This window comes from Peromyscus maniculatus, chromosome 8 (genome assembly GCF_049852395.1).
Source record: "Peromyscus maniculatus bairdii isolate BWxNUB_F1_BW_parent chromosome 8, HU_Pman_BW_mat_3.1, whole genome shotgun sequence".
NCBI classification, from domain to species: Eukaryota; Metazoa; Chordata; class Mammalia; order Rodentia; family Cricetidae; genus Peromyscus; species Peromyscus maniculatus.
The window spans coordinates 49708771-49735945 of NC_134859.1; the positions used below are offsets into that span (position 1 = coordinate 49708771).

At 44.0% G+C, this 27175-nt stretch overlaps 1 protein-coding gene across 2 annotated transcripts in view; it reads right to left on the bottom strand.

Moving 5' to 3' along the window:
• Positions 1–7219: 7219 nt before the first annotated feature.
• The window catches only part of Myocd (myocardin), a 93580-nt gene continuing 73624 nt past the window's right edge, over positions 7220–27175 (bottom strand). For both annotated transcript variants that reach the window (XM_006973521.4, XM_076542616.1), the window contains 7 exons: positions 26201–26466; positions 25297–25450; positions 17032–17931; positions 14788–14931; positions 13727–13855; positions 11271–11328; positions 7220–8584 (listed from right to left, as the gene is read on the bottom strand). In XM_006973521.4, coding sequence (XP_006973583.2) covers positions 8013–8584; positions 11271–11328; positions 13727–13855; positions 14788–14931; positions 17032–17931; positions 25297–25450; positions 26201–26466 — 2223 coding nt within the window. In that variant the 3' untranslated portion in view covers positions 7220–8012. The remainder of the gene's footprint in view (positions 8585–11270; positions 11329–13726; positions 13856–14787; positions 14932–17031; positions 17932–25296; positions 25451–26200; positions 26467–27175) is intronic.

The following is a 27175-nucleotide window of genomic DNA, read 5'->3' on the forward strand; positions in this document are numbered from 1 at the left end:
GTTCACTGGATACTGAGGGTATAAGAATGCAGGCGTGGGTTCTAGGTTCTTCAAGGTGGCTTGTATTTTGGGTGACCTGATTTTGCCTTGGACATTCATGGATGTGCCTGTTGTCCTGGCTTGTGTTGGATTTAGTATTTAATCTCAGACCACAAGGTGTGCTCCAGGTGATGAATTATGTAATTGCCCCAATTGGACATTGTCCTTGGCAGACCCTGGGGAAAATGACAAGCAGGAACCTTTATGAGCTTGCTATTCCATAGAAGCTTAGAGTGTTTGAGCCCTTCCCTGGGCTTGGCAGAGTATCTAGAGAACTTGGGTTTAGATTTGGCCTTAAAGACCATGCTTTCCAAATCCAACATCCATCTTTGCTTCATATTACTTTTCAAGGGTCATCATTGCCTGAGCAGGAGGGAGCCCATACCTTTTAAAGATCTCCTATGGTGGCCAGCAGTAGCCAGAAGGTTACTAGACTCCTCTGTTCGAAGCTGGGACATCATTACTTAACTTGGATACTGAGAGGGTCTTTACAGAGGGAATTTAAGGCAAATAAAGTCCTTAGAGGCAGCTCTAAGTCAATATGGCTATGTCTTTATAAACAGGGGAATCTGAGTACAGGAACATACAGAAGGAAGGTAGTTCAAAGATACAGGGATATATCACACAAACCCATGAAGACAGCCATAAAGAAAGCATCAGCCAAGTGGCTCAGAGGGAAAAGGTGCTTCCTGCCAAATATGACAACCTGAGTTCAATACCCAGGAAGGAGACAACCAACTCTTAAAATTTTCCTTTGACTCCTACAAGTGTGCACAGGTGCACACTTGTACATAAACACACATATACACACAAATAAATAAACAAATGCAATAAAAATTAAGCCACGGTGAGAGGCTTGGAGCAGATCCCTCTCAACTCTTCAAGTAACCAACTTTACTGACATTTTGAGTTCAAACTTCCATAACCAAAAAAATCTCTGCTGATTTAACTACCCAGCCTTTTTATGACCATTCTAACAAACAAATCAAGCTCCTAACTTTCTTCCCATCTCCTTCACATTTCAATCACAGCAGCCCATCCCCTAGCTATAATGCAATGAGCATGTCTTTCGTCCTTTGACTATGGTCCCTTCCTTTGTTTTGAAGCCTTTCCATAGGCTGGACCTTCTGCTCACAATATTTTCTACCCATTTGCTTCCTGCCTCTTCTGTAATTCATACCTTGGTCAAATCCTCTTCTCTGGAGCCTTCTTGTGCACCTTTCATTTCCACCAAGACTATATTAAATACCCTTCTGGAAGCCTATACTATATACTTAGCAGATAATATACCATCCTGTATCTATTTGTCTCTGTACTCTAGACAAAGGCAAAGTTTGTCTAGAGCAGGGTGTAGTGGTTTGAATGAGATAGTCTCCAAATAGTCTCTCTAGATCCCTACTTGGTGTCTGTTTGGGGAGGATTCGGGTACGTGGCATGGCTAGAAAAAGTAGGTATGTCCCTGGAGTAGATGTTGAGATTTCAAAATCCACATGCTAAGACCAGTTTGTTCTCTGGGCATCCTACTCATCGCAGAGCACTTGGGTCTCAGCAGCTGCTCTAGCTGCTTGCCCCTGTTACTTACTACCGCTGCCCCACTGGACACTAGTGGACTATTATTCTTCTACGACTATAAGCCAAATGAACCCTTTCTTCTGTAAGTTGCCTTGGTCATGCTATTTTATTATAGCCATAGAAAAGTAACTAAGACACGGGTTATGTAGTGAAGCTGTCTTGGGCTTTTCAGGTTGCATCACCCCTTGGAGTAACAGCATTCCAATTTTCCCTTATAAAATCCCACCATCCCCTCTGTTATCAATGAGATTTAAATGGTCCACTCTTTAACTTGGGGATCATGAAAATGAACTTGTGCCTAATTCTCTCCAGGCTACAGAGACTCAAGAGAAACTCAGACGCTGACAGTCAACAGTGAAACTTCTGCTGAAACCCTTAGGAATGAGTTCTCTTGTGCTGAAATTTTTACACTTTGTTGACATTAACCATGATCTTGTAATTATGCATGAGTTGTGCAACAACCCCAGTGTTAGGGAAGAACAGGTGAGAGAAGAACAAGGGCGACCCTACAGAGAAAGAACAGTTCTCATCTGAACCAGGTCTGCAGAGCTGTCTCTGAGCCAAAGGTCATTCATGGCATCAGAGCTCCTCCATGGGATCACATAGTCTCCAATGAGAAAACAACAGATGGGAACAAACTCAAGTGAGAAAAGCAGATACAAAAGTCTACATCTTAGGGGTGGTGTGTATATCCAACAGGCCACCTTGGTCCCCAATTGACTCTATGCATTCTTTAGCTTGCACTGTTGCTGAACTAACGAAAGCATCGGCTTGATTAGGATGCATACATGTGTGCACACACGTGCATCTCAGTAGCAATGCTAATGCAGCGTGTGGGTCTGTGCACATTCATTGTGTTTGTTAGCGTGGCCAGTGGTGAGCACAGGCAGGGGCTTTGGAGGTGGGTGAGTCAAAGTCTGGCTCTGGGCTCTGCTAATTTATTAGTTATAGCACCCTAGACAATTTATGTAGCCTCTCTGAGCCTCAGTTTCTTCACCTGCAAGATGGGAATCACAGTAGTACCACTTCTCCAGCTGCTGAACAGAGAACAGACAGTACTCACACAAAGAACATCATACCCATATTATCTGGTCAAAGAAAAAAATGTTTACATCTCGTTAAAATAAACATTTTATTTAAAAATATACGCATTTTCTTAAAAAAGGACACATGCCAACTTTGGTATTTTAGCCATTGCTTCTTCGCTCTCCCAGTGAGCCACATTTCTCTCATACTACACAGAGCAAAGGAGACCAACGTGAAAACATGACCACACTGGGGCCAAGAAAACCATGCTTGCTTCCTTGTTCTTTCCCAAACACCGCTTTGTGTTCCACTGAGGGTTGATTTTTCACATCCTAGCTATCCTTTGCCCTTGGTCCTTTTGACAAGGTCATTGGAACTGAGCCCTGGGAACAAGCAGCATGGTTCTTGCTCCTTTGGAAAACAAAGAGCTTCCTGGATCGCCTTGCTGTGCCCCTTTGCACCTTAGGACATCTAAACCATCTAGAGGGAGCACAACCTCCTAAAGCCCATCGTCATGGGAACCTGGACTTAGAATGAGCACCAGAGCCCTGCATGGGTTCACTTGTGGGAGTATCATGGATTCCTAGGATCAGAAGGGACCTTACTCATGCTTGCTGAATCCAGTGGGTGCTTGTACAATATCTCTGGCAGATGGCCACCAAGCTCTTCCCAAATCTCTTCCTGTCTTGAAACCATTTCCTTACAGATTGTCCTCTCCTATCAACTGCTTCTAGACACAACTGACCGGCTCTCGACACTATGGAAACATCTTGTTCCAGGACCCTGACTCTCCATGTCTGTTGATGTCATCTGTCTAGGAAGTCTTAGAAGTTTCTGCCTCTACACTTCCCTGCTGTTTTATGTTAGACTAATCAGGACTCCTGGTTTCTTTACATCTGACAGCAAACTGTGCCCCAGCAGCCATGGGCTTCTTCCTGTGGGGCATGCAGCGAGGAGCTGAGGCAGAGCAGCAGGGACAAATGGCCTCTAGTCTCTCTGAAGCTTTTCTCTGGAGGGAGGGAGAGAGGGAGGCTGACCATGGACACACATCCTTCACTTCTGTCCCTTTTGTCCAGGGATCTTACTGTGGTGACTTGGGATCAGGCAAAAAAGGGAAAAAAAAAAAAAAAAAAAGAGTTCCCTCTACACTTTCCTTGTTTCCAAAGGGCTTTTCTGTCTGGTAAAACAGCTGCAAACTTTGCCCAGGTTAAATGGTGAGAGACAGAGCTCCAAGACACTCTACTGTCCTGTGACCCTGGTAGAAAAGACAAGATGGTGTGGTGAGAGCTTTTCATGAAAACGGTCTAATGTTTCTGGAAAAACCAAGACCCCTTCATCACAGCTAAGAGGATTCAAGGGCAAGGCCTTGACAGGGTCTCAGCATTCTTGCTTAGAGAAGCTGCGGCACTCCAGACAGTCAACACCTGTGCTGAACCAACCCCTGAAGGTCCTTGTACTCTGTACACGATGGATGGACATCAGTGGCCACTCCCTGGATGGTATACATCACATGGGAGTTTTCAGCCCGACTAGCTCTAGGAAAGCTGATTGGTTGAACAAAAAATAGGCAACTTTTGAGAAGAACTGTTCTGAAAGCTTGGGGTAGATTTTATTCATTTTTGTCCCCAATTAATGTTTTTGAAAGGCATAAGGCTGCCATTTCATAGACTCTCTGGATGGAGGCTGTGTTGATGTCCCTGTTTATGGGTGGAATCACTCCATTGCTCAGAAGGATTTCCTTCTTCCAAGTTTGAGTTTCACTGTCTCTGACATCATAGCTGAACCAAGAGGTTCATGGGTCAGGAAGTTGGGCCCTGATTGTCTTTTCTTCTCCCTTCCCTTCCCTGCACCCTCCCTTTCTCCTTCCCCTTCCTCCTTCTTTTCCTTCCTTCCTTCCTTCCTTCCTTCCTTCCTTCCTTCCTTCCTTCCTTCCTTCCTTCCTTTCTCCCTCCCTCCCTCCCTCCCTCCCTCCCTCCCTCCCTCCCTCCCTCCCTCCCTTCCTTCCCCTGCCCCCTCCTTTTCCTTCTCTTTCTTACTCCTGCACACTCCTTCTCCCCATACCTTTTATCTCGATAACACTGTCAGAAGCAGAGGCATCTAGCTTGCAAGGGATCGGGACTCCTTTAGATCTAGCGTGATCTGCCGTCCTGTAGCCAAGACTCTCCTTACTATGGGGATATTTCAGGCATCTTAACCATGTGGTCCCTTGGGGTTCCTAGGAACACTGTTAAACCCAGGGGCATCCATCTCTGCATACCTCATGTTGTCGCCACAAGAGGACACAGCAGTTTAAAAGAGCCTCAAGTTAAAAAGAAAAAAAATAGAAGACAGCAGAATAAACCCGAGTATTTGATCCATCTTCATCAACCCTCTCCCGGTTGTCTCCAATCTCCTATCTGTGCTATGAAGATGGGGAAACATGACCTGGGGAGATGGTGGGAGCAGGCTGAGACCAAGTATCCAGGGACCCACTCTAGCTGTATTGGCTTGCAGTAACAAACCACAGCCATCTTCCCTTTCGTCCACTGTGAAGTGTGTGTATCAGCTTGAATAATATTTTAAAAAATCCCCCACAGTCTAGCTAAAAATAGAGCCATCTAATCGCTCAGGCAGGAATTCCCAAAGGGAAAATTATTACCACTCAGATGAGGGGCTTGGAAGCAGGACACTGTGTGGGTTTGTTTCCCAAGGAAGCAAGGAGGGGATAGCATATATAGAACAGCTGGAGCTTAAAAAAACACACAGGGCAGCAAGCTTCATCCAGACTCAGATGAAACATCAGCATTGGAGGTCAAACCAATGTTTGGAATGTGGCAATCAAGGTTTCTCCCCATAGCTTCATCTTCATGCTAAGCTTTGCCTCTGGATTTGTGGTTCTGATGATGGACATACAAACACAATGAAAAGTTTAGCACGTAGACCCTTTCAAGCACAATGCAGATCAAGGAATGTCAGAACAAATTTCATGCTCCCTTTAGACTCTCTGTAAGAGAAGGCACTAGCCTTGGCAGCCACTGATGGCGAAGCTGCTCTGTCCTATCACATCTAAATTCGTTGCCAGGCTCTGTCCTCTCATGTCCATATTCATTGCCAGGAGGAGCTTGTTCACGGTAGCAAGTGGCTACTAGCATTGGGCTGGAGTCCTTAGTCATATACAGTCATATATGTGTAGTCTGGTTGATTAATAAGCAACTCATAGTAAGAAAGGCCACACATCATTCACAGCAGACTGAGGGTTTAAGGCACTCTGAATGTCACCTTCCAGATATGTGCACACATATGCATTTGTATACATATGTGTCCATGTGTGTGTATTCACATATTCCATACACGCATGTATAGAACTACATGTGTGTGCACATCTGTGTGTTTCCTTCCCTACAGTAAGATCTGGTGGCTTTCAGAGTAGCAGTCACCAAAAACACTCAGTGTTCAAACATTTTTTTTTAACAAGTTGACAATGGAATGATTTCTAAATCTTTGGTTTATCAAAAAGACAACTTCTAAAAAATTCACAACATTGTTGATTATTTTCTATATAAGTGCACAGTGAACTTTTTTTTTTTTTTTACAAAAGAAGAAAACAGTGCCTGTGTGATTTAAATTAAAACAAAACAAAAAACAGCAACAGCTACTTTCTACAGCATGCAACATTGTAACTACTAGAATTGGTGCCACAGCGAGCCTGGGAAGAGACTCTTGCAATCTGTGTTGCCTTCCTCTGTCTCCCCTGGGCCCTGACCAAACACAGGGCTGCGAGGAGCTACTGAAAGACTATGGCCTTTCAGTTTCCCATTGTTTTCAATGTGCAGGCACGCTTTCCTTTGGAAACCTGACTGAAATGCTCTCCACTGTAGATGTCATCCTGATTTATCTTCACTCTCTAATGATTTCCAATTTCCCCAGAGCAACACAAACCAAAGATTGTCCATAAATCAAACAAGAATAAAACCAGCTCTGTGACCAATGGGCCACGTCCCCAGTTTCTTCCTAAGGAAATACTTGTGAATTCTGTTTGCAGCCAATGTGCGTGTGAAGAACGAGTTTGGCAAGAGAGTTGGGACTCTTAAATGTTCTAAAAAAAAAAAAAAAGAAGAAGAAGAAGAAGAGGAAAGGCTTTAATAGGAGTTAATAGGAGTATTGCAACTTGTGATAGCTGAGAATCTCACCTTTCCCAGTGTGTGGGAGAAAGAAGAGAAAGAGAGAGACAGAGACAGAGAGAGACAGAAAGAGAGATCATCAAAACCAAAAGAGCCATAAAGATTGATCCCTTGAAAGGAAAGTAGTGAGAGGATGATAAACTGAAGTGAAGATAAACTGAGGTGAACTTCCTCTGTCCATAATATGAAAAGAAAAGAAAGAGGAGGAAGAGGAGAAGGAAGAGAAGTTGGCCCTGTGTATTAGTCCTAGAATAGAAATCCATGGTGTTTCTCTCCCAGAAGGTGAAATGACAGTGTTCTCTAATTCTAACTTGTCCCAGTAGGATTTCCTGGGCCTCCCTTTGACTTTCTGATAGTTTTACTTCTAGTCTTTGGAACTAGAGGTAGTTATATTTCAAAGCCTCCATGTCCATGGCATGAAGTTTTTAGTGATTCAGGTTTCTCACTTTCTATACATCACTGATGAGCATAGATATGTCAGAAACCATCAGGCTACTGGTTAAAAAGCAACATGTTCTGGATGGATTCTCTGGACAATGCTAGTTACTTAGCTGTTGTCAGGGATTGCCAGTCCAGTGGGATAATTTTGGGGTGGAGGGACACTGAGTTGCTTTGCTTTTCTTGGAATGGATTGGTTTTGTCCCTTTCTTTTGCCTTAAGGACTCTATCAGCTGGAACGGACCCTGCTCTTCTGACAGATAGACACTGGTCATGTGGGAAGTTGCCTCCACCAGGGCATGGCTTCCAGAACCTCTGAGGTGAGGGACTGGCTTCCCTGCCCTCCCCAGAGGCTTTATTTTCCTTCCACAGAAAGTTTAGTAAATTCATAACAAAAGCTAACAATGTGAGCTTATGCCCCCAATAATGCCTGAGACAAACTGTAATGTGAACCTATGTCCCAGTAATGCCCGAGACAAACTGTGGCCTAGAAAAGGCAGTGAAAGATGGTTTTGGCATTCTTAACCTGAGAAAGCACACTTTTGAGTGCATCACTCAAGTTATTAACAGTTACTGAATGTTGGTAGAAATTACATTATACATATCTTAATGACTGACTCCTGTTTGTTCTGGTTGATTGACATAGAAACCTCCATTGCTGTTTTTTCCCCCTCCCTATTTTTTCCCCTTTATCTTTTGGATCACACAGTATCTCTGGTTGTGTGCTTTCCCCATGGAATTCCTATCAAGCTTTCTTAATGCTTGTACCTCAGATGTTTACCACTGCTGTAAGTGGAGGTCCATGGGGGAATTTAAATTGAGATCTGTGACATCCAGGAAATCGATGTTGAATATGCTGGGGCCACTGGTGGTGAGGTTGCTGAAGCCTGGTGTGGAGCTAGGTGGAGTAAGGTCCAGCCATTCCATTGTTTCCCAAGGAGATTCCGTGAAGCTCAGCTGCAGACCACTGCTGTCCACTGAAGAGGGGGATAACTGTGTATGCATCGGGGAGAGGGGCCCAGGCAAGAGCTCATGAGCACTGAAAAGGTCTTCGGCAGCCTTCCCTGGGAAGCCATCCATGATTCCATCAAAAGGAGTCTCCTCATTTCCAATTTTGAGGAGGGTAACATCGCTCACTTTTCCCATGGGGCTGTGAGAATTCAACAAGACTTCTAGGTGTTCCTCACTGTCGGTGGCGTAGTGGTCAAATGAGAGCTGACCTCCTGAAGGTGCCTGTTCAAAGGAAGCTGAGGGCTTGGAGAGGATGGTGGGAGGGCTGTGGGAGGACCCAGGTATCTTCGGGACTTTTTGGAGACATGAGTGATCTTCCCTGGCATCAGCAGGCATTTCTGTTGGGAAAACACAGTGGGAATTATTCAGTTACCTCAAACTGGCCATGCCGCGTGATGAGTCCTTGGAATAAACGAGTTGCTCTATGGAAAGCGCGGTAGATGGCCATGCTTTCCTGCTCAGCACTTAACCATGGGCTCACCCCTACCTTTGCTGTTTCTCCATTTCTTTGTTCTTTAGGTTACCCCAAATACCCCTGCCTCAGAACTTCCCCTCTGTTATGTCCAAACTCCTCATGCTTGTATCTTCACTCCCTTCACTACCACTAGCTGTCACTGGAGGATATTGTATCTCCATCATATTCTCTGTTGGACAGCAAATGAGGGATGAGTGTCATCCACAGTTTATTTTATGTTGATAGCCCCCCCCCCACTACCACCACCACTCTCAGTGGTTTTTAGGGCAGCCCATTTTCCTAGTTTAGGTCTGCTGCTCACACTTGCTCATCTTTTGGAAACTATCCTGCTGTGGATGACTGATTGATAAATAAAACTCCGATTGGCCAATAGCCAGGCAGGAAGTATAGGTGGAACAAAGAGAGAGGAGAAATCTGGGAAGTGGAAGGCTGAGGCAGAGAGACACTGCCAGCCGCTGTGATGAGTAGCAAGATGTAAGTTACCGGTAAGCCACAAGCCACGTGGCAAGAGATAGATTAATAGAAATGGGCTGAGTTTAAGTGTAAGAGCTAATGGCTGAGGATATTAATTAATATGAGATTCTGAGTGATTATTTTATAAGTGGTTATGGGGTCCGTGGGGCTGGGCAGGACTGGAGAAAACTCCAGCTGCACTATACCCTCGTTCAAAGCCATTTTGCCAGGCCAGTGTTTATTAGATTACAGTAGCCTTAGAAATCACACACTGCTCTTGCAGGCCTCTCAGTTCCTTGTCCTTCCCATCCACTCTAGTTAGGACAGCATCCCCATTCTGTTGGATACCTTGATCCCTGTCCTTGCACAGCACAGCCTTCCAAGAACTCCATCTTAAGCAGGATTTCCCACACTCTGTCCTTCTTCTTCCCCATTTCTAGCTCATGGATGAAGTATTCCAGGTTGATTATTTCTATTTTTTCTTTTTTTGATTTTTTTTTAGACAGGGTTTCTGTGTGTAATTTTGGTGCCTGTCCTGGATCTCACTCTGTAGACCAGGCTGGCCTCAAAACCAATCACAGAGTCTGCCTAGCTCTGCCTCCTGAGTGCTGGGATTAAAGGCGTGCACCATCACCAACCCGGCTGATTATTTCTTTCTTTCTTTCTTTCTTTTTTTTTTTCTTTTGGTTTTTTGAGACAGGGTTTCTCTGTGTAGCTTTGCGCCTTTCCTGGAACTCACTTGGTAGTCCAGGCTGGCCTCGAACTCACAGTGATCCGCCTGGCTCTGCCTCCTGAGTGCTGGTATTAAAGGCGTGCGCCACCAACGCCTGGCCTCCAGCTGATTATTTCTAAGACACTCTTCGGCACCTAATCTACTGGCTGTACTATTGACTATTGCATGTCAGTGCCTCCCACATCACTTCTTCCCTTGTTTGCATCATATTCTCTGACCCACTATTGTAGTTATTCCTACCCTTTACCCCTTCTCTCCCAGCTTAGCAAAACTCTCCACCCTGGTAAGTCCCCATGCACTTTCTGTTAGCCTGCTCCAAGTTAGCTGGATATAGAATGAGAGCAACAGTTCCACTGGGCTGGCTGGAGTTACTGTCAGTTGACGGCATCAAGTCCTCCACTTGCATTTAATTCAACCTGACAACCTTGCATTTCTCTATAAAGCTCAACTTGTTCATGACTAACTCATGGCTGTCCTTTCCTAGACTCTCCCACACTCCCTTCTGTGTCCTCACTACTCAGCCTCCTTGCCACACACTTCAATAAAAAAGAAGGAACACCTGGTGTGAACAGTCATCTTCCATCACAAAACTTAAATACACATGTACACCTATATCCATCTCTCTCATCATCCTTGTTATGATAAGAAACACTGGTTCCCTTGCTCCCTGTCTACCTCCCTTACCAGACTGCATCCACAGAATTATCTGGTGGGGAATTGAGCTTAACATGATGCTTGGCATTCCATCTCTGAGTCATCGACTCCTGCCTGTTAAACTACAAGTGCTGGTGATTAAGAGTTCAGCCCCATGTTCTTGTTTGACCTACACACATGCTCCTTCAGACCTCTGATTCCTTTGTGTGTTTTCAGATTCTAGGCACACATTCTGTGACAGTTCTTACATAAATGGATGAATGGGTTAAAGTACACATTGGCTACTTTTATTGCTAAGTTGAGTAACATTTAAGCATGAATGGGGCATCCTGTGGGAGATAGCTGGTTGAATTTCAGTTTGAGTAGTGAGCACAAAACTTTCACTATTTTCATTCTTTTTCTTTTTGTAATCAAGAAGACATGGGTTAGAACTGCAGAAAAATGATGTAATAATGGACCACACTTATAGAGACAGGGATGGGTTGAAAGGGGACATGCAAAGCATCTCCAGGATAAAGGTGGTGAGAAATCCACCATGGTTCTCTTCTCTGCTAACAAGGCACACCTGAAGCTCAGAGGAAGTAACTCTACCAGCAGATCACCTGGTGTACCTTACTCAGTGTGTCCCTGACCTTGGTCATAAGAGGCTGTGTCCTAGAGTGTGTACAGCTGTGGAGGGTCCTGATGGACAGTGGCAAGGTCATCTTACCTCCACTTTCAATGAGGACATCCAGGAGCTCATCCATCTGCTGACTCCGAGTCATTTGCTATTTTAAATTAGCCAAAAAGAGAGCAGAGAGGTTAGAAGGTGGTTACTTCAGTATGGAGACAGTAGCAGCAGCATTGTAGGGCTTTGGGCTAGGCTTACTTAAGGATTCAAAAAAGCATAGTAAAATAGAGCATAACAAAAACTTATAGGCTCAGTCATTTTAAGTGTACATTCACTTTTTAATGCAATTATTATCACCATGTATCCTCAGAACTCTTTTAATCTGCAAAACTGAAACTCTCCACACATCAAGCAACACCTCTCAATAGCCCTTTGCCAACACCGATACTCACTATTCTCCTTCCTTCCTCTAGGAATTTGACTACTTTTGGTCTTGGACTGAATGGTGCTCTGGAGTGTGGCTCTGCCACATTTTGTTTTTCCATTTGCTTGTTGATGGATACTCAGGCTACTTCTACTTCTGACTGAAGTGAATAATATTGTTAAGAGCTTAGTTAGACCTGCTAAAGGGCTTTGGTCCATGTTTGATCAAAACATCTTCGTGTATATCGTACACAGATAATCCACTAAACTAGATAATCCAACACAACAAACAAGAATGAGGAAGCTGGGAGAGTGATCCTCGCTTCAGGATTCATGTCAGTTGTCTGGCAAGTTTCCATCCCAGAAGCAGGCATCTTAATATGCAGCATATACCCTTCTCACTTTGGAAGCCACTTGTGTCTACCTCTGTTTGGCTGCAGTGGATATGGCCCAGGAAGTCGACTTCAACTTTCTTGGTTCCTTTTGCAGAATCTGTGAGTCTGCCCTCTGAGTGGTTAAGCACAGTCTTACTTCTCCTGAGGTTTTCAGAAATGAGAAAGCCTACTGCATGCTATCTTTTGATAGCAAAGGGAACCTTACTGCCTTGGTTTTGGTTTCAAGAGACCAGATATCAGGCAGCATCTGACATAGATGCTCTGTTCTGGGTTGGGTACATAAATATGGTTATTTGGTGTCATGTATAAACTCAAAATACTTGAACTACTCATCCTTCAGTACCCTTGGGAGCTAATTTCCAGGAGCATTCACCCTTGGTTTCCAAAATCTTCAGGTGCTCAAGTCTATTCTATAAAATGATTTAGTATTTGCATAGAACCTACATCTGTCTCCCTGCCTTGCAAGTCATCTCTGGAGCTTGCTACATAGTACTGTGTAAATGTAGTGAAAATAGCTAATGTCCTGTGTGGCTTTGGGACTGGTGACAAGAAGAAGGGGTGTATGCTCAATACAGGTGGAACTGTGGCATGCCTAACATAGCACGTGAGACTTGACTCTTGGCACTCCCAGTGCAAATGCTGAAGAGACAGAGGGTCTGTGAAACGGCCAGAAGCTGACTCAAGACAAGACAGACAGCGCTTTCATTTGGATGGATTCAACATTGTACTTGGCATGCAGCAAGTTCAAGGGGTGTTTATGGGGACTTTCAGGACTTATTTCCCTGATGTGTTCAAGTCATGGCTGCTAGCATGCAGACACAGAGGCCTGTGTGTATGACGTCACCCATGTTTTTCTTTTTCTTACTTTTTAAATTCTGAAGCATTTTTAAACACAAATGTAAATGTTGGAGTCAATGAACCTCCCTGTATCTATTAATCAGGTTCAACAGCCATCAACACTATTTCAAGGTCATTGAGTTTTAAAGCTAAGATGTTAGGAAAATATAGTTTTGATAATTGCTCTCATATTTGAGGACCTATCAATGCTCAAACATTGAGCAACCAAACAATGAGGTAAGTACTAGATTATCCATAATCCTTGCAGAGTCAATACTTGTATTTTCTTGAAGAGAACTTGAGTGTGTATCCACCTTAGTGACAGTGGCAGATGACAGAGTTGGCATTAAGGCCAGGCCTTTTGAATGCCTGTTCAGCCTGCTGTCCCTGAATCCTCAGCTTACCACAGGGTTATTGCTAGGTAAAGACACCCTAAACTGATATCATCATAGACAAAAATGCATTGTGCACATGTAGCCCACAGCACACCCTACTTCAGCAACACAGGATGCTGTAGAGCACCTGGTTTCTCTTGTGATTGGGCAGTTGACTAGGAAGTGTGGCTCACTGTGGCTGCCCAGCACCCAGAATGCTGTACCACATGATACCAGATCACAATACAGCCCAAATTCAAAATGCAAGTTGGATTGAATGTGCACCATTTTATAATACTGTAAAGTAGAAAAGTCATCAACAGAGCTATCCTAACTTGAAGCTATCTGTACAGATGTACAACACTGTCTTCAGGTCATGTAGATACACTTTGTTCACTCCTATTGGGAAGGTACCTAGCCCACTCAATATCAGAATCTACCAAACATGCAATGCTTAATACTACAAAGCATTGCTGGTTCTGCTGGGTCCTTTTATTGAACCATCTAGAACAAACCATGTGGTTACCTGTTTTACTGCATCTTCATAGGATGGAGGCTGGGTTATCTCTGAAACCGCTGAACTTGACTTGGAAAAAGTTGGGGATGGAATTGAAAACTTTGGCCCAACCTTGTCAGAAGATTGCAAGCCAGTCATCTGCAAGTGGATATAATCCAGAGAACAACATTCAACCCATGGGTCCCAAGGGACAATGCTTGTGTTCTAGAAACCACAGGCTACATTGAAAAAAAAAATGCCAATGGAGATGAGGAGATGGCGAACAACACTAATAGGTTAACACCAGTTCTTGCCACTGGGGATTTGTTAATGGAATCTTAGCATGGAACTCACTGATTTATTTCTTCCCCTAAAGTGTAGTGTACCGTCTTCTCTCTCTCTCTCTCTCTCTCTCTCTCTCTCTCTCTCTCTCTCTCTCTCTCTCTCTCTCTTCAAGACAGGGTCTTGCTTTGTAATCTTGGATATCCTAGAACTCACTATATAGACCAGACTAGCCTTAAACTCTCACAGAGTCATACCTGCCTCTGTCTCCTGAGTGCTGGGGTGAAAGGCATGTGCCCCCATACCTACCAGGTACATCATTTTCTACTGGATAATAAGAAAGAGACATGAGTTCAATCCAATACAAAGAAGGTCTTTAACCCAGGGATTTCAGAGCAATTCATTCCCTAGGTCAAGTCATTCTAAACTGGGTCATTTTCACACAGTTACCGTGAGTGTGGACTTCTATAGGTGCCTAGCCTGTGAGGGTCTCTATTCCTTCACTGACGTGAAGCATGTGGCCCAGTTATGGTGTGTCCACCTTTTGCCTGTGTTATTCCCATCACACTCTCTGCTCCGGGAACTCCCTGCATCCTGACTCTTTATATCCCCATTCCTTTCCCCAGCTTGTGAGTATCTTCTCTTACATCCTCTACAGAGACTTGACTCTGGACCCCAGTTTTCCATTTTTCTTAACATTAATCTGCTATGTATCCATCTCTGTCGCCAACTCTATTTTTCCCCGGGGCTCCCATTTCAATCCCAAGCCTCACAGAAACTGGTTTGTTGTCAACTTCTCTGGTACTGACCTTTGGATGAATAACTGGGCTTTTGGGGCAAGGGTTGAGCCCAGCACTATGACTGCTGTCTGCTTGGTTGCCAGAGAAAGGCTGATGGAGGCTGGAAGATGGCGGGGAAAAGCTAGGAGGATGGCCTTCGTGTGCACCCGAGTTCTGTAGAAAGGAAAACGTGGCAAATTAAAGGGCCAGCAGCATACCTGAGTGTGGCTTTAGCTGACACTCCTGGCCCCTATCTTTTGGCCCCAGGTTTCTGATATTTACGAAGCTTCCTGAATTCTATTAGCAGATGACCGTATCTAAAATCTGGCTCGGCGTATGTCACCTGTGGGTCACAAACTTCCACTAGCTCTCACACATCTGCAGCACAGACTCCACACACCTCACCCGTATAAGAGTTTAAGACTTTCTATGACTACAGGTGTTACCTAGTTCTACAAACCTGAATTCTCCTCCTCTAACCATGCCTTTTACATTCTACCTACTTACCTTGTTCACATGGAGTATCTGTTTTCCATTTAGACTTTCCAAAAACCCTTCAGCTTCATGGACAAAAGACAAGTCTACTGAACTTTTGACCCAGCCTTCTCATTTTTAGTGCTACTGTGAAGGACAAATTGGTCACAAAGCCTTCCAAGACTCTACCAGAACTTTACTATCAATCTGTGCTGCATTATTTAATGCCATAGATTAGTCATGTTATCTGCTCTTCATGAAATTGCTACAGTCCTATAGAGTCTTTGTAAACAAATTGTACCATCTTATTCCTCCCCAATAGCACCAATATCCTTGAAATGGAAAATCATGGCCCAAGGGCTGTTTTTTAACCTTTGTTGTCTAGGGTACTGTGCATGTAATAGATGTTTCTGAATGGTGTTGATAGGCTATGTTAGTCCCCATGCCTCCTAGAATGTTCCTTCAGGAGTGGGTACCACTAATTTGAATGCCTTGTTCAGGTAGGTTTATGAAAGCACACTCTCATTACTTCCAGGGTAGCGATATTTCATTACGAACTTTAAAATCAACTAATCCTGGCATTCCAGGCAGTGAGTTCAGTCTTCCTGGATCTCATTTTTCTCAATGGCAAATAAAAACACTAAACCGGAGCCACAGGGTGCTGTGACAGTGGACAGATGGCTTCTGTTCATTCCTCTAGATACTTGTCTTGGCAGTTACCCAATGTGGGTCATTGTCTTAGATTTTATAATCTGACAATGTGGTTTTCTTCTTCAAACAGTCTTCTACACACTTTCCTAACAATCCCTTAGTTTCATGAACAAAAGGAAAGACTCTGTGGATCATGTTGGGTGTAGTCTTTGAACTGTTCTTCTTCTATAGCTTTTTTCTTCTGTCCCAGACTCACACTGGCTTTCTGTCTGATCCTCTGGCGTCCTACTTCCACCCCATGCTTCTCTCCCATACCTTCACCCCAAATATTAACAATGTTTCTTCCTTTACCTCTTCCAAGGTTACCCTTCAACATTCCTGACCCCTTTAGAGGACATTGGAAACTTCCAGCCTTCTCACAGAACCTACTAGTCCTTCTCTACTCTCTCCACAAGACAGACCATCTATTTCCTATTTCCTTACCACCTATCACCTGTCACCCCCCCCCCCACAAAGTGTGGCACATGGCAGGTCTCAATAAACATTCGATAAAAATGTAAGAGAAGGAGAAGTCCTTTCTCACATAAAGGCTGTCTCTCTGTCTCCCAAACCCTACTGCACGCCTCCAAATGTGGTCTTAGGATGTAACCTAAGCTGGCCTCAAGCTCACAGCCATCCCCTGCCTCAGCTTCCAGAGTGCTGGAATTCCAGGCCAGTTCCACCATGCCTGATTTCCTTTTGGCTCTCTTGATAAAATGATGTGAGCTATGATAAGGGTTGATATTAAGCTGTTTTGAGAACATTAGTCAGTAAACAATAGCCCACAAGCTCAATGTTGCTTGGGGCCTGATTTTGTAGATAACTTTCTTTTGGGCAGTTGTTATGTGTTCTTACACACTGTCTGTGGGTGCTTGTTTGCTACAAGGGCAAAGCTGAGGAGTTTGGCACAGAAGCTATGATTTCCAGTCATTTGCCTTCTCAGCCTTTCTAGAACGAGTTTGCCAGCCCACGGTACCAAGACTGGCTCTGGGGGCTCAAGGTCGGTAGAGTCAGGAAGGTACTGCCTAGCTTCTAGGAAGCCCTTCCAGCTCTCTAGAGGTAGGAGTCCATCTCCTGAGACACACTTTTAGTGAGGCCACCCTTTCTTACCTGTGCGCACCCTTGGCTGCTGCTAGGTGAGGCGACCCCGTGACTCTCTCTCTGCGCCCCGGCGGAGGCGGCCAGGAAGTAATGGTTGTTGGGCGATGGGGGCAGGCTGATGTGCTGCGGGCTCTTCAGGGTCCCCAGGGGCGAGTGCTGAGGGGAGCACTGGGGGCTGAGAAACGTGGATGAGAGTACATGGCTTTGACCTGAGGACTCCACACAGTGGGGCAGCAGCTGGGCAGTCTCACAGGAAGGAGGGGGACTGTCGGAGCTGTGGCCCTGTCCCTTCCCAGACACCTGCTGGGCTGCGAAGGGACAGCTAGAGACGTCTTCCTGCTTGATGGTGGCGGCCAAGAAGGGCAGCGGCTTTTGGTCGCCGCCGCAGCCGCTCTTCTGCTTCTGCAGCTGCATCCTCAGCTCTTCCACCTGCCGCTGCTCCTGCCGCAGCTTCCAGGTGAGCTGGTTGATTACCTTTTGCTTCTCCACCAGCATCTTGTCCTTCTCTGAGTCTAGCCCATCGGGCTCCGAGGGGCCTGAGCCCCCATTCAGGCTGCTCAACAGGCTCTCCTCGGTGCAGGTAGGCACCGGGGACGCATGCAGGCCGAAGCCAGGCGACGCATCGGTGAAGGTGTCTGGCAGGGACCCCGCAGCCGACAGGTCAGATGAAGCGGGGGAGATGGGTGGGCTGGAGCTGGTGCTGCCGAAGTGGTAGAAGCCTGATGGGGAGGACTGGTAACTGGGCAAGGTGTTGGGCGTGACAGGGAAGGTGACAGTCGTGATGTCCCCGAAGTTGGGCACAGGGTTGCCAGCACAGTCCTGGAAGGGTCGAAGCCTGTCCACCAGTGCCGTCTTGGTGCCCGACACCGGCAAGCCTCGTATTCGAAGCTGTTGCCTTAACTCTGACACCTACAGGAATAAGGCCTCCGTTAGTGCCGTGTCAGGTGAAGTGTGCTCACAGTGTGTTTATGTTTGTTTTTCAGGGAGTTTGGGGATACGGGATAGGCACGTGGGACTTCACAATATGTATCCATTTCTCTTTTAATACCTCTTTGTAGTTTCTCTCCTGCCTCTGATTTAAACCACTTTTATGGAATTTTAAGAGATCCTTTTAAAACTTTATCTCCTAATAAGTCCATCCTAGTGTGAAAATATCATGAATTCAAAAACACAGGGACTACACCCAACTTGTGGCACAAGCCAACTAAGCTACACGGCCTGAATGAAGCATCAGCCATTCCCATGCCCGCAGTGGTCTGAACCCAGAGGCCACTCCTGCTGCCCAACAGAAAAGACGGACAGCTATCACTAGCCCACGAGTCAAAAATAAGTTCAAGTATAATGTGTATGGAATGTATATCATTTCACATCACTGTAATGAAAAAATAAACACACATGGAGCCCCTGTCGTGAAGACCGTATCTGCCCACAGTCATGGGAATGCTTTTCTTAATCCAATGGTAAAATCACCCAACCCACAGCTCTCCAAACCTATATCAGCCTGTTTCAGTGCTGTGGAACACTGTTGTCTGCCTGGGTTTAGACACAAGAAAGCTGCAACGATTGTCCAGCATTCTGGCTTCTTCTATCTACCACGTGCTCTTCCTCAAGCCTAAATATACACCAGTTCACTGAAGAGCCTGATAGAAAACACAGATTGTGGGCCCACCCTGGAGTTTGGCTTCCGTAGGTCTGGGGTGGGTTCGGGAGGGACCAGGATCTTCCACTTATAACAATCCCAGGAGGACATTTATGCCGCTGGTCTTGGACCAGACTTTGAGAACAAGACTTTAATGTGAATATCATTTGAGGGGGGTGGGTGGGTAGGGAGTGGGGAAGATTGTGCATGTGTATGTGACTGTGCCTAGACACAAATGTGTGTCTGTTCAAGAGACAGAACCCGGAACCTTGCACACCATAGACCCGATGTCTACTCTTGAGTTACTCTCCACTTCCTCAGTTTGTGTTTTGTTTTTGTTTGGTCTGGCTGGCCTCTGACTCTTAATCCTCTGGCCCACCTCTTCAGTGTTGGGATTACAGACATATCACACCATGCTCAGCTGTATGTTGGGTCTATTTTAATTTTTATGACTGGCTGGAGAGCAATTGGATGTTGAAGAAAGTACATGGCGATAAAAACCAGGCCCTCCTGTTCCTAGATTCTTGATTCTCTGTACTTTCTCTTTGAAGTGGGATATTAGTCCCTGCCTATACATTTTTGCAAGGGCATACATAGATTTATGAAAGCACTTGGAATAGTGCCTGGAAAATGATTGTGCAATATAAGGCCATTATTATTATATTGATACACATGTAGCTAATTAATTTCCACATCCTTATAATGTTCACAAGTTGTAAACTATGAAATATATACAGACATGGGACTGGTTAAATAAAGAATACTGCAAATGATGGGGTACCAAAGATCCACCAAGATTAAAGCTATGAAAGTTTGTTGACACTGGGTGATGGATAATTGTTTATGGTTTATTACTAACTGAAAGAAAGTTTGAGTTGATATTTTAAATAAATAACACATGCATACAATGCATACATTTAAACTTATGCTTGCTTATAAAATTATGTAGATGAACATATGCTAAAATGTTAGCTAGTGTACTCTTTACCGTATTTTCTAAATAGCCCATCACATTTCTAAACAGACACATCACTTCCGTGAGTAATGCAGGAAACATATTAGACACCTAAGGTCTAATGATTCTGTAAAACAGAATAATACACAGGGAAAGCTTTTCTGTAGGAACTGGGTTTTTGAGCATAAAAGCAAATGAAGTAATCATAAAAATATACACAACCAAGATTTAAACTTTGATGAATCAAAAAGGCATACCCCAAATGCAAATTCAAATAGAAATCCTTAGAAAGAAATCAATGGCAGCATAAACAATTAAGTTACCAAAATGAGAACACATCAAGTGTGCTTATCATTATAAAAGAAAAAGGGGATCTGGAGAAGTGGCTCAGCAGTTTAGAACACTTGTTTCTCTTGCAGAAAACCTTGGTTTGATTCCCAGAACCCACATAGTGGTTCACAATCACCTATAATTCCAGTTCCAGGGGATCTGACACCTTCTGATCTACATGTGAGCAAAAAACTCAAACATACATGATAAATAAATAAACAAAAACTAACAAAAAAAAGACGGAGACCTAATGTAAAAATAAGTAAGACATCTGACCCAGCTCTTTATAAACAAAAACAGTTTTAAAATGAACTATAATATATGTGTAGGATCATTAACAAATTAAGAAGTAATGAAACGAAAATGAAAGGTATATTTTGATTCACCCCCATGGCAGAGAAGTAAGTAGCAGCTTTTTGTCTGAGCAAAGCAGTGGTGAAATAAAGACCTCGGCAAGCTGAAGGACTTGACTGTCTTCCTGTTTAAGGTATGTCCCTGCAAGCAGCAGCCCGACAATGTCTGGGAGCTGGTGAGATGTGCACTCTTACTCCCTCCCACACCACTGAGCTGGGGGTCTGCATCTTAATGTGCACTGGGACACACGTGGGCACATTCATGTTGGAGTAGAGCTGTTTCAAAATGTGGCTGTGCAGCAGACTGTTCAGGAGGGAGAAGTCTGGTAATATCCTTCAAGAACTTTAAAAAAATTATTGTTTTTTTTTTGTTGTTGTTATTTTGTTTTTTTTTCAAGACAGGGTTTTGCTATTTAGTCCTGGCTTTCCTGGAACTCACTTTGTAGACCAGGATGACCTCAAATTCATGTAGGTCTGCCTGCCTCTGCCTCCCGAGTGCTGGGACTAAAGGTGTGTGCCACCACACCAGGCTAAAAAATAAATCAATGTATTTTAAAGCAGAAATATAACATGTATATAGTTATTAGAGAGAAATATTCAGATAAAATAATAGATGTATGTACAGAGGGCACTGAAATCCTATTCTGAATAGCAAAACATTTGGCAGCAAGTTAAATGTCCAGGAGTGGAATGCTAACTAGGTGATGGAGTGATTTGCTGTTATTAAAAATAAAACTTTTATTGAATATTAAAAGTTATGGAAAATGTTCATGGTGTGTTAAGGAAAGCATGTCAGAAATTTATGGGTAGCATAATTGTTTAAAAGTAGTTGTTGTCAAACAAAATGTGTTCACATGCATTTCAGGCTGGAAGAAGCATGATGTCATGTTTTCTCTGGCTCTTGTCTATTAAAATACCATTTCCTTTGCTATACACGATCATGTTTCAGCTGGAAATTGTCACTTTACAATCAACTAAAAGCTATGAGAAAAGCACCATGGCCGCCTTTGCTGGCATCCAGCACACTGCTTCTCTTCAAAGTCTTGCTGGACAAATTTTTTTTTTCCTTTCAAATTTCCTGGTTTGAAAAATTACGAGGTGGCAACTCATTATTGTTTTAATTTTGAGTTACTTAAAATTAATGAGTTCTGCACTTATTTTTAGAATCTGTTCTTGCACCGAATAATTTGGCTACATTATTAAATAATGCAGATCACATTCTACAATAAAATGAATACTTGTTTAGTTCAATTTCCCTTAAAAATTTCAGATTATTTGGCTGTGTGGGTTTGCTTGAGATGAAGGCTTGCACATCACTCTTCTCTACATTCACTGCTATTCTAATTATTGGTGACTTTAAAATCACTTCTTATGGAAAAATTCTAACATTTTCAAGAGTAGCTAGAAAAACGCAAGGGACTCATATACCCATCAAATAACTTCAATAATGATCAGTTATGCCAATCTTGTTTCCCTTTCTTCTCTTGAGTTGTTCTGAGGCAAATTTTATAATTTAATTGGCATGCAACTCTGTATCTAGCTCTGAAAGAAAAGTGCTCTTAAACACACAGAACAATAGCACTATCTAGCTCACCTTCAAATGGACATTTTTTTAGTTTCCATCAGACATTTTCCCAGTGTTCAGAATTTTTAGTTCCTTTCCCTCACTCTCTCTCACATTTAATTCATTAGAAATAGAATTTTAAAATGTCAGTGTGCTATGAAAAACCACTACTAACTCTGTCTCTCTCCTCTGTCTCTATCTCTGTCTGTCTGTCTCTCTGTGTAGGCCAGAGGTCTACCTCCTTTCTTTTCTTTTCTTTTCTTTTCTTTTCTTTTCTTTTCTTTTCTCTTCTTCCTCTGCCTCTCTCTCTCTCTCTCTCTTTTTTTTTTTTTTTGAGATGGTCTGTCATTGCCCCGGAGATTGCCCAATTGAGTTAGACTTGCTGGCCAGCCAGTCTCAGGGATCCTCTTGTGCCTGCCTCCCTAGTGCGGGGGTTACAAGTTTGCCATCATGCCACACATAGGTATTGGGGAATCAAATTCAGGTCTCCATACTTGTGCGGCCAGCACTTTCTCACCGAGCTATTTCCCAACCCTGATATCTCTGCGAGGAGAAACCAAACCCCTCTCAGTGCCCTTTACACAGTGGAACATTTGCTAAAGAAACGCCGCCTATACTGTATTACCTTCCCAATCATCTCCAGGGAGGACCACCTTCGTAAATGCCTCATTCCACCTTTCTGCAAAGGTGAGTGTATTGTGGGCTGCCTTTGTTCCTCTCCACCCACCCCCCATTTCTTTCCTTCCCACTAATTTTACTTTCCCTCTCATGATCTCATTCACTTTTCTAGTTTCAGCTTTCCCACTTTGCCAAGGATGCTAAAGTTTATGCCCCTATTCCCTGAAGCACAGCTGAATTAAGTGAGATTAATGTGTTTCTTATCATAGAAATGGGTTAGGTTTTCTCTTGGTTGCTACTCAGCATTCCTAACCTGAATGAACTTGTCTCTGGTCCTTCTTCTTCAACTCACTGCAATTCTGCCCTTGGTATAACTTTCCCAGGACTCAGGGACATGTCTCCCCACAGACCAAGTGAGAGATCAAATCCAGCCAAGCTCCCTCCCTTTACCCCCTTTTTTCTAGTCTCATATTTCACAGTAATGGCAAAGCCTTTACGATCAGCTACTTAAACTTGAGCTCCATTTCATTACTTGCAAATTGACTAACTTGCATGTCATTGAACCCCTTTAAGACTCTGGCTTTTTATTTTAAGTTTTAAAAATGGGGCTGATGAGATTGACCTGACCAGATAGGAGTCTACATTGAGTGGCTAGTTAAAAAAAAAAAAAAGGTAGCTACTGTCACCAGCACCAGCACCAGCACCAGCACCACCAGCACCACCACCATGCCTTTGACCTGTACTAATTAGCGTAATTGTCACCAACCAATGGTTCTGAGCTTGGATGCACCGAAGGAACCACCTTTGGGAATTCTCTGCCTAATGCCACAAGCACTTCTAGGCTATGCTTTCTCTGGGTCTCTCCAGCCCTACATGACCCAGGACTTTTATGCTTTAATTGCTTAGCTTCAAATAATAATAACTTTATGAAGGGAAAGTAAACATAAAGCTTACTATTTGGCCATTATCAACTACATAGTTTAGCTTCAGCTATCACATCCACACTGCCATCTATTCCCAGAAATTTTTTTTTATCATTCCAATTTCCAACTATGTCCACAATAAGCAATTACTCCTTATGGTCTTCCTCGGATGGTCCTGATAACTTCTATTCTACTTTCTGTCTCTTATGAATCTGCCTATTCAAGTGTGAGGTAAGACAACTCATCCAGTGTCTGAACCATTGCACTCGGCTTATTTCACTTAGCATAACATTTTCAGGTAAGATGGCATCTTTTATCTCCATGGACTTATAACTTGAGGAACGGAGGGAGGTGACCGCATGGCTCCAAAGAGTATTATTATCAGTTTAGCATCTCTGTCTAGGTGTGCACATGCCGGACAGAAACAAACCTCTTTGATCTATAGAAGGAACAGAGGAACTTTTTTTTCCTTTGGTTTTTTGAGACAGGGTTTCTCTGTGTAGTTTTGGTGCCTTTCCTAGAACTCACTCTATAGACCAGGCTGGCCTCAAACTCACAGAGATCCACCTGGCTTTGCCTCCCAAGTGCTGGGATTAAAGGCGTGCGCCACCACCGCCCTGCTGGAACAGAGGGACTATAATAGCAGCATATAGCATCTATCTTATCAGCTCTTGGAAGCCATAGGATATCCTTCAATTTGTAATAACTGCTATCCCACCTCCCTCCTGACCCTCCAAAAGAAAAACCAAATTGCTAGCCAAGGGTTAAGGATAGAAATGGGGGTAATAATGAGGACTGATAATGGAGGAATGAGCAGGATTCTCATAATGAAAGCTATCAGGACCTTTAAAGATGCAGGATTTTAGAGAAAAAAATTACAAGATGGTTTTTGGTGAGCAGTAGGTAGAGTGGGAATCAGACAAGCAAGTGTTATCACTGACAATGTGATGAGGGGGTGGATAATGTTCATACACTGCGGAAACTACATCCATCCTGTTCAGTCCTATGGCGGATACTGGACGGAAGGGTGAGCATGTCAATTTTGAGACTTGCTTTGACACATACCAGGTTCAATTAGAAATCCAATATCACTTGGGTGATGTAGATCCCATGTGCATGTCATTTAACAAGCTGTCACTTTAGGGCAGACATTCCCAGATTTGGGAACATGAAACAACAGGGCATTGTTTTATATTTTTGGTTGTGAGCCTAGCCTTTAATGGCTGAGCCATCTCTCCAGCCCTGTTTTAAATTATATTACTGACAGCAGGCTACTGATACCGAATTGTTTCTTATTTGGTGAGGCTCAACATCCTTATTTAACAATATCTGCATTGGATAAAAAGAACCCAAACCGCCCACTTCCATCAGTATAGTAGGCATTTTCTAATGGAAAGGCTACTTTAAAACTCAAAAGCATTAGGAAGAAATATGAACACATTAGCTATGTGGATTGTCCTTAGCTACATGAAGAGCAATTCCAGTTCCCATGGTTTCTATCTTTCCTATTTCACCAGAGATTGCCAAAGGTTCATCATGAAACTGTCCATTGCTTTAGAACATTCTGGAAACTTTATAAGCTGCACACCTCTACTCTATGCTAAGCTCTACCTTGACTGATTCTTCAATAACCTATTTATGCTAACGAGGAGTTTAAGGTGCAGAAGAGAGCAGATTGGAGCTTGAACAGCCTAGGGAGGCCGAGGCAGGACCTACAGGTTTGGTTTTGACCATTGCACCATAAATTCTGCAACACCTTTGGGTCTATCCCACACTTTCTCCCTTTTCTTCTTTTTCACTCAAGAAATCAGGTGGCAAAGGAACTGGTCATAGCACATCTCTGTGCTTTTATTTTTTAAAGAAGAAAAGAAGAAATAAATCAAATTGTATACCTTGAGATCATCCAGGTTTGCTGGAAGGGGGCCTGGTTTGAGAGAGGAGACACCAGTTTGTCCAGAAAGGCTGTTTTTGACAGGGGACAGAGGGGTATTGCTCAATGGTGTTGAGGAAGAATTCGGATTTCTGACCATCTGCTCATTTGGTTCCCTGAAAAACAAAGAGTCGCTTACAATCCAATCAGACCTGTGTGCGGGGGCTTGGAACAAACTCAGAGTAATTGGAGAAGAGGATGGGGGAGGAACAATAACCTGAACTGTGCAGCAATGGCAGACCCCCCCCCCCAGGTTCATTTTGAGGACACAGAAAGGGGTGATGGAGACTGTGGCATAGCAAAGCATGTGTGTCCACCCATGACCTCACTGGCGCACTGTTTTGGAGAGGCCTGGGCGTGCCATAGGAATCTTAATCACACTCAGCTTCGGGGACATTTAAAACTGTGACCCAAGGGTGGCCAAAGACTGGTGAAACCACCCCCATGCTATCTGTATGGGTGCGGATGTTGTCTTCCTGGAATATAAATAGGATCTATCAATACGAGTACACAGCCCGGCCTCAGGGGTCAATATCCTAAGCTGTCACTTAGCTCTTTAGCAGTGAACTCCAACTTCCAGCAAAGCCAACTCTGCACTCTTAGACATTCCACAGTTTAGTTTGGACATGCTAGGAGTTTCCCTCTTCTCTAAAGGACCTTGATTTTATTTGCTGCCACTCAGCCACATGGTCCTGAACATGTGTGCATGGTTTCTAAAGAGAGTCATGTTCCAAACATGCCAGACAAGGACACGATGTAACACAGGACACACTGGTCCCAAGCAGCGGACCCTGCAGGCCTCAGACAGAGAAGCTATCTTCTTCCACCTCTGCCCAGAAGCCTACACCTCAGCTTGCTGTACTCACTTGAGGTGTGTTTGGTGTATCCCAGGGTAGTTGAACCGCTGCTGTTGCTGCTGTTGCTGCTGCTGCTGCTGCTGGCTGAGAATCTGCAGCTGCAGAAACAGCTGCTGTTGCTGGAGCAGCCGGGCATAGGCGGAGTCCATGGGTGGAGGGGACTTCTCTGCCTTCTGGTCTGGAGGGATGTACTGGTGGTATTTAAGCTTCTTCACCTTTGGTTTGGGGTCCTTGGGCTTCTTGTGGCGGTTCTTACTATCACCCAAAGACTTGGACTGTGAAGAGAAGGGAGACATGGCCCCGGCTTTAGGTGATGGTGGTGAGGAGGTTTTCTCAAATCCCGGAAATATTATGCATGGTGCATAGTTCCCAACAGAGGTCATGTAGCAGATGAACAGATCTGCCATGGAATCCTCACCCTCACTGCACATGGGCACCTTATGTCATACAAGGGGCTCTTAGAGCTTTCCTGGAGTGGAGTCCAGTGGAAGCCTGAGATTCAGTGGTTTATGTAAGACTTACAGATAGCTTAGCACTCTGATGAGGGGTCACTCGTGACAGTGCATGCAAGCACCTCAGTTAAACACATAAGCTGACTTGTTAAGGACATGGGCTTAGATGAAGTTAACATCGTCTCTACTGATCCAGAACGTGGTTCATAAAGCCAGACACACCTGCACACTTGTCTTCCCCTCACCTTTACCAAATACCCATGCGTGGTAGAAAGCCATGCCCTCTGAAATGTTGATCCTTTACTATGAGGAGGGCTACCCACCCCCTGCACCTTTTCCAGGAGTTCCTTGCTGTGCATTATGATCTACACACAGGGAAGGGACTTAAGGGCACAACTTTGGGGATTAAGAGAAATGTGTGAATGCGATGCAATCATGTAAGTTTAATATCTCTAAATTTCATCACATGTAAGATGAAGAAAACATTATTTAATTTGCACCTTAATTGCACCTTCAATATAAAGACCATAAA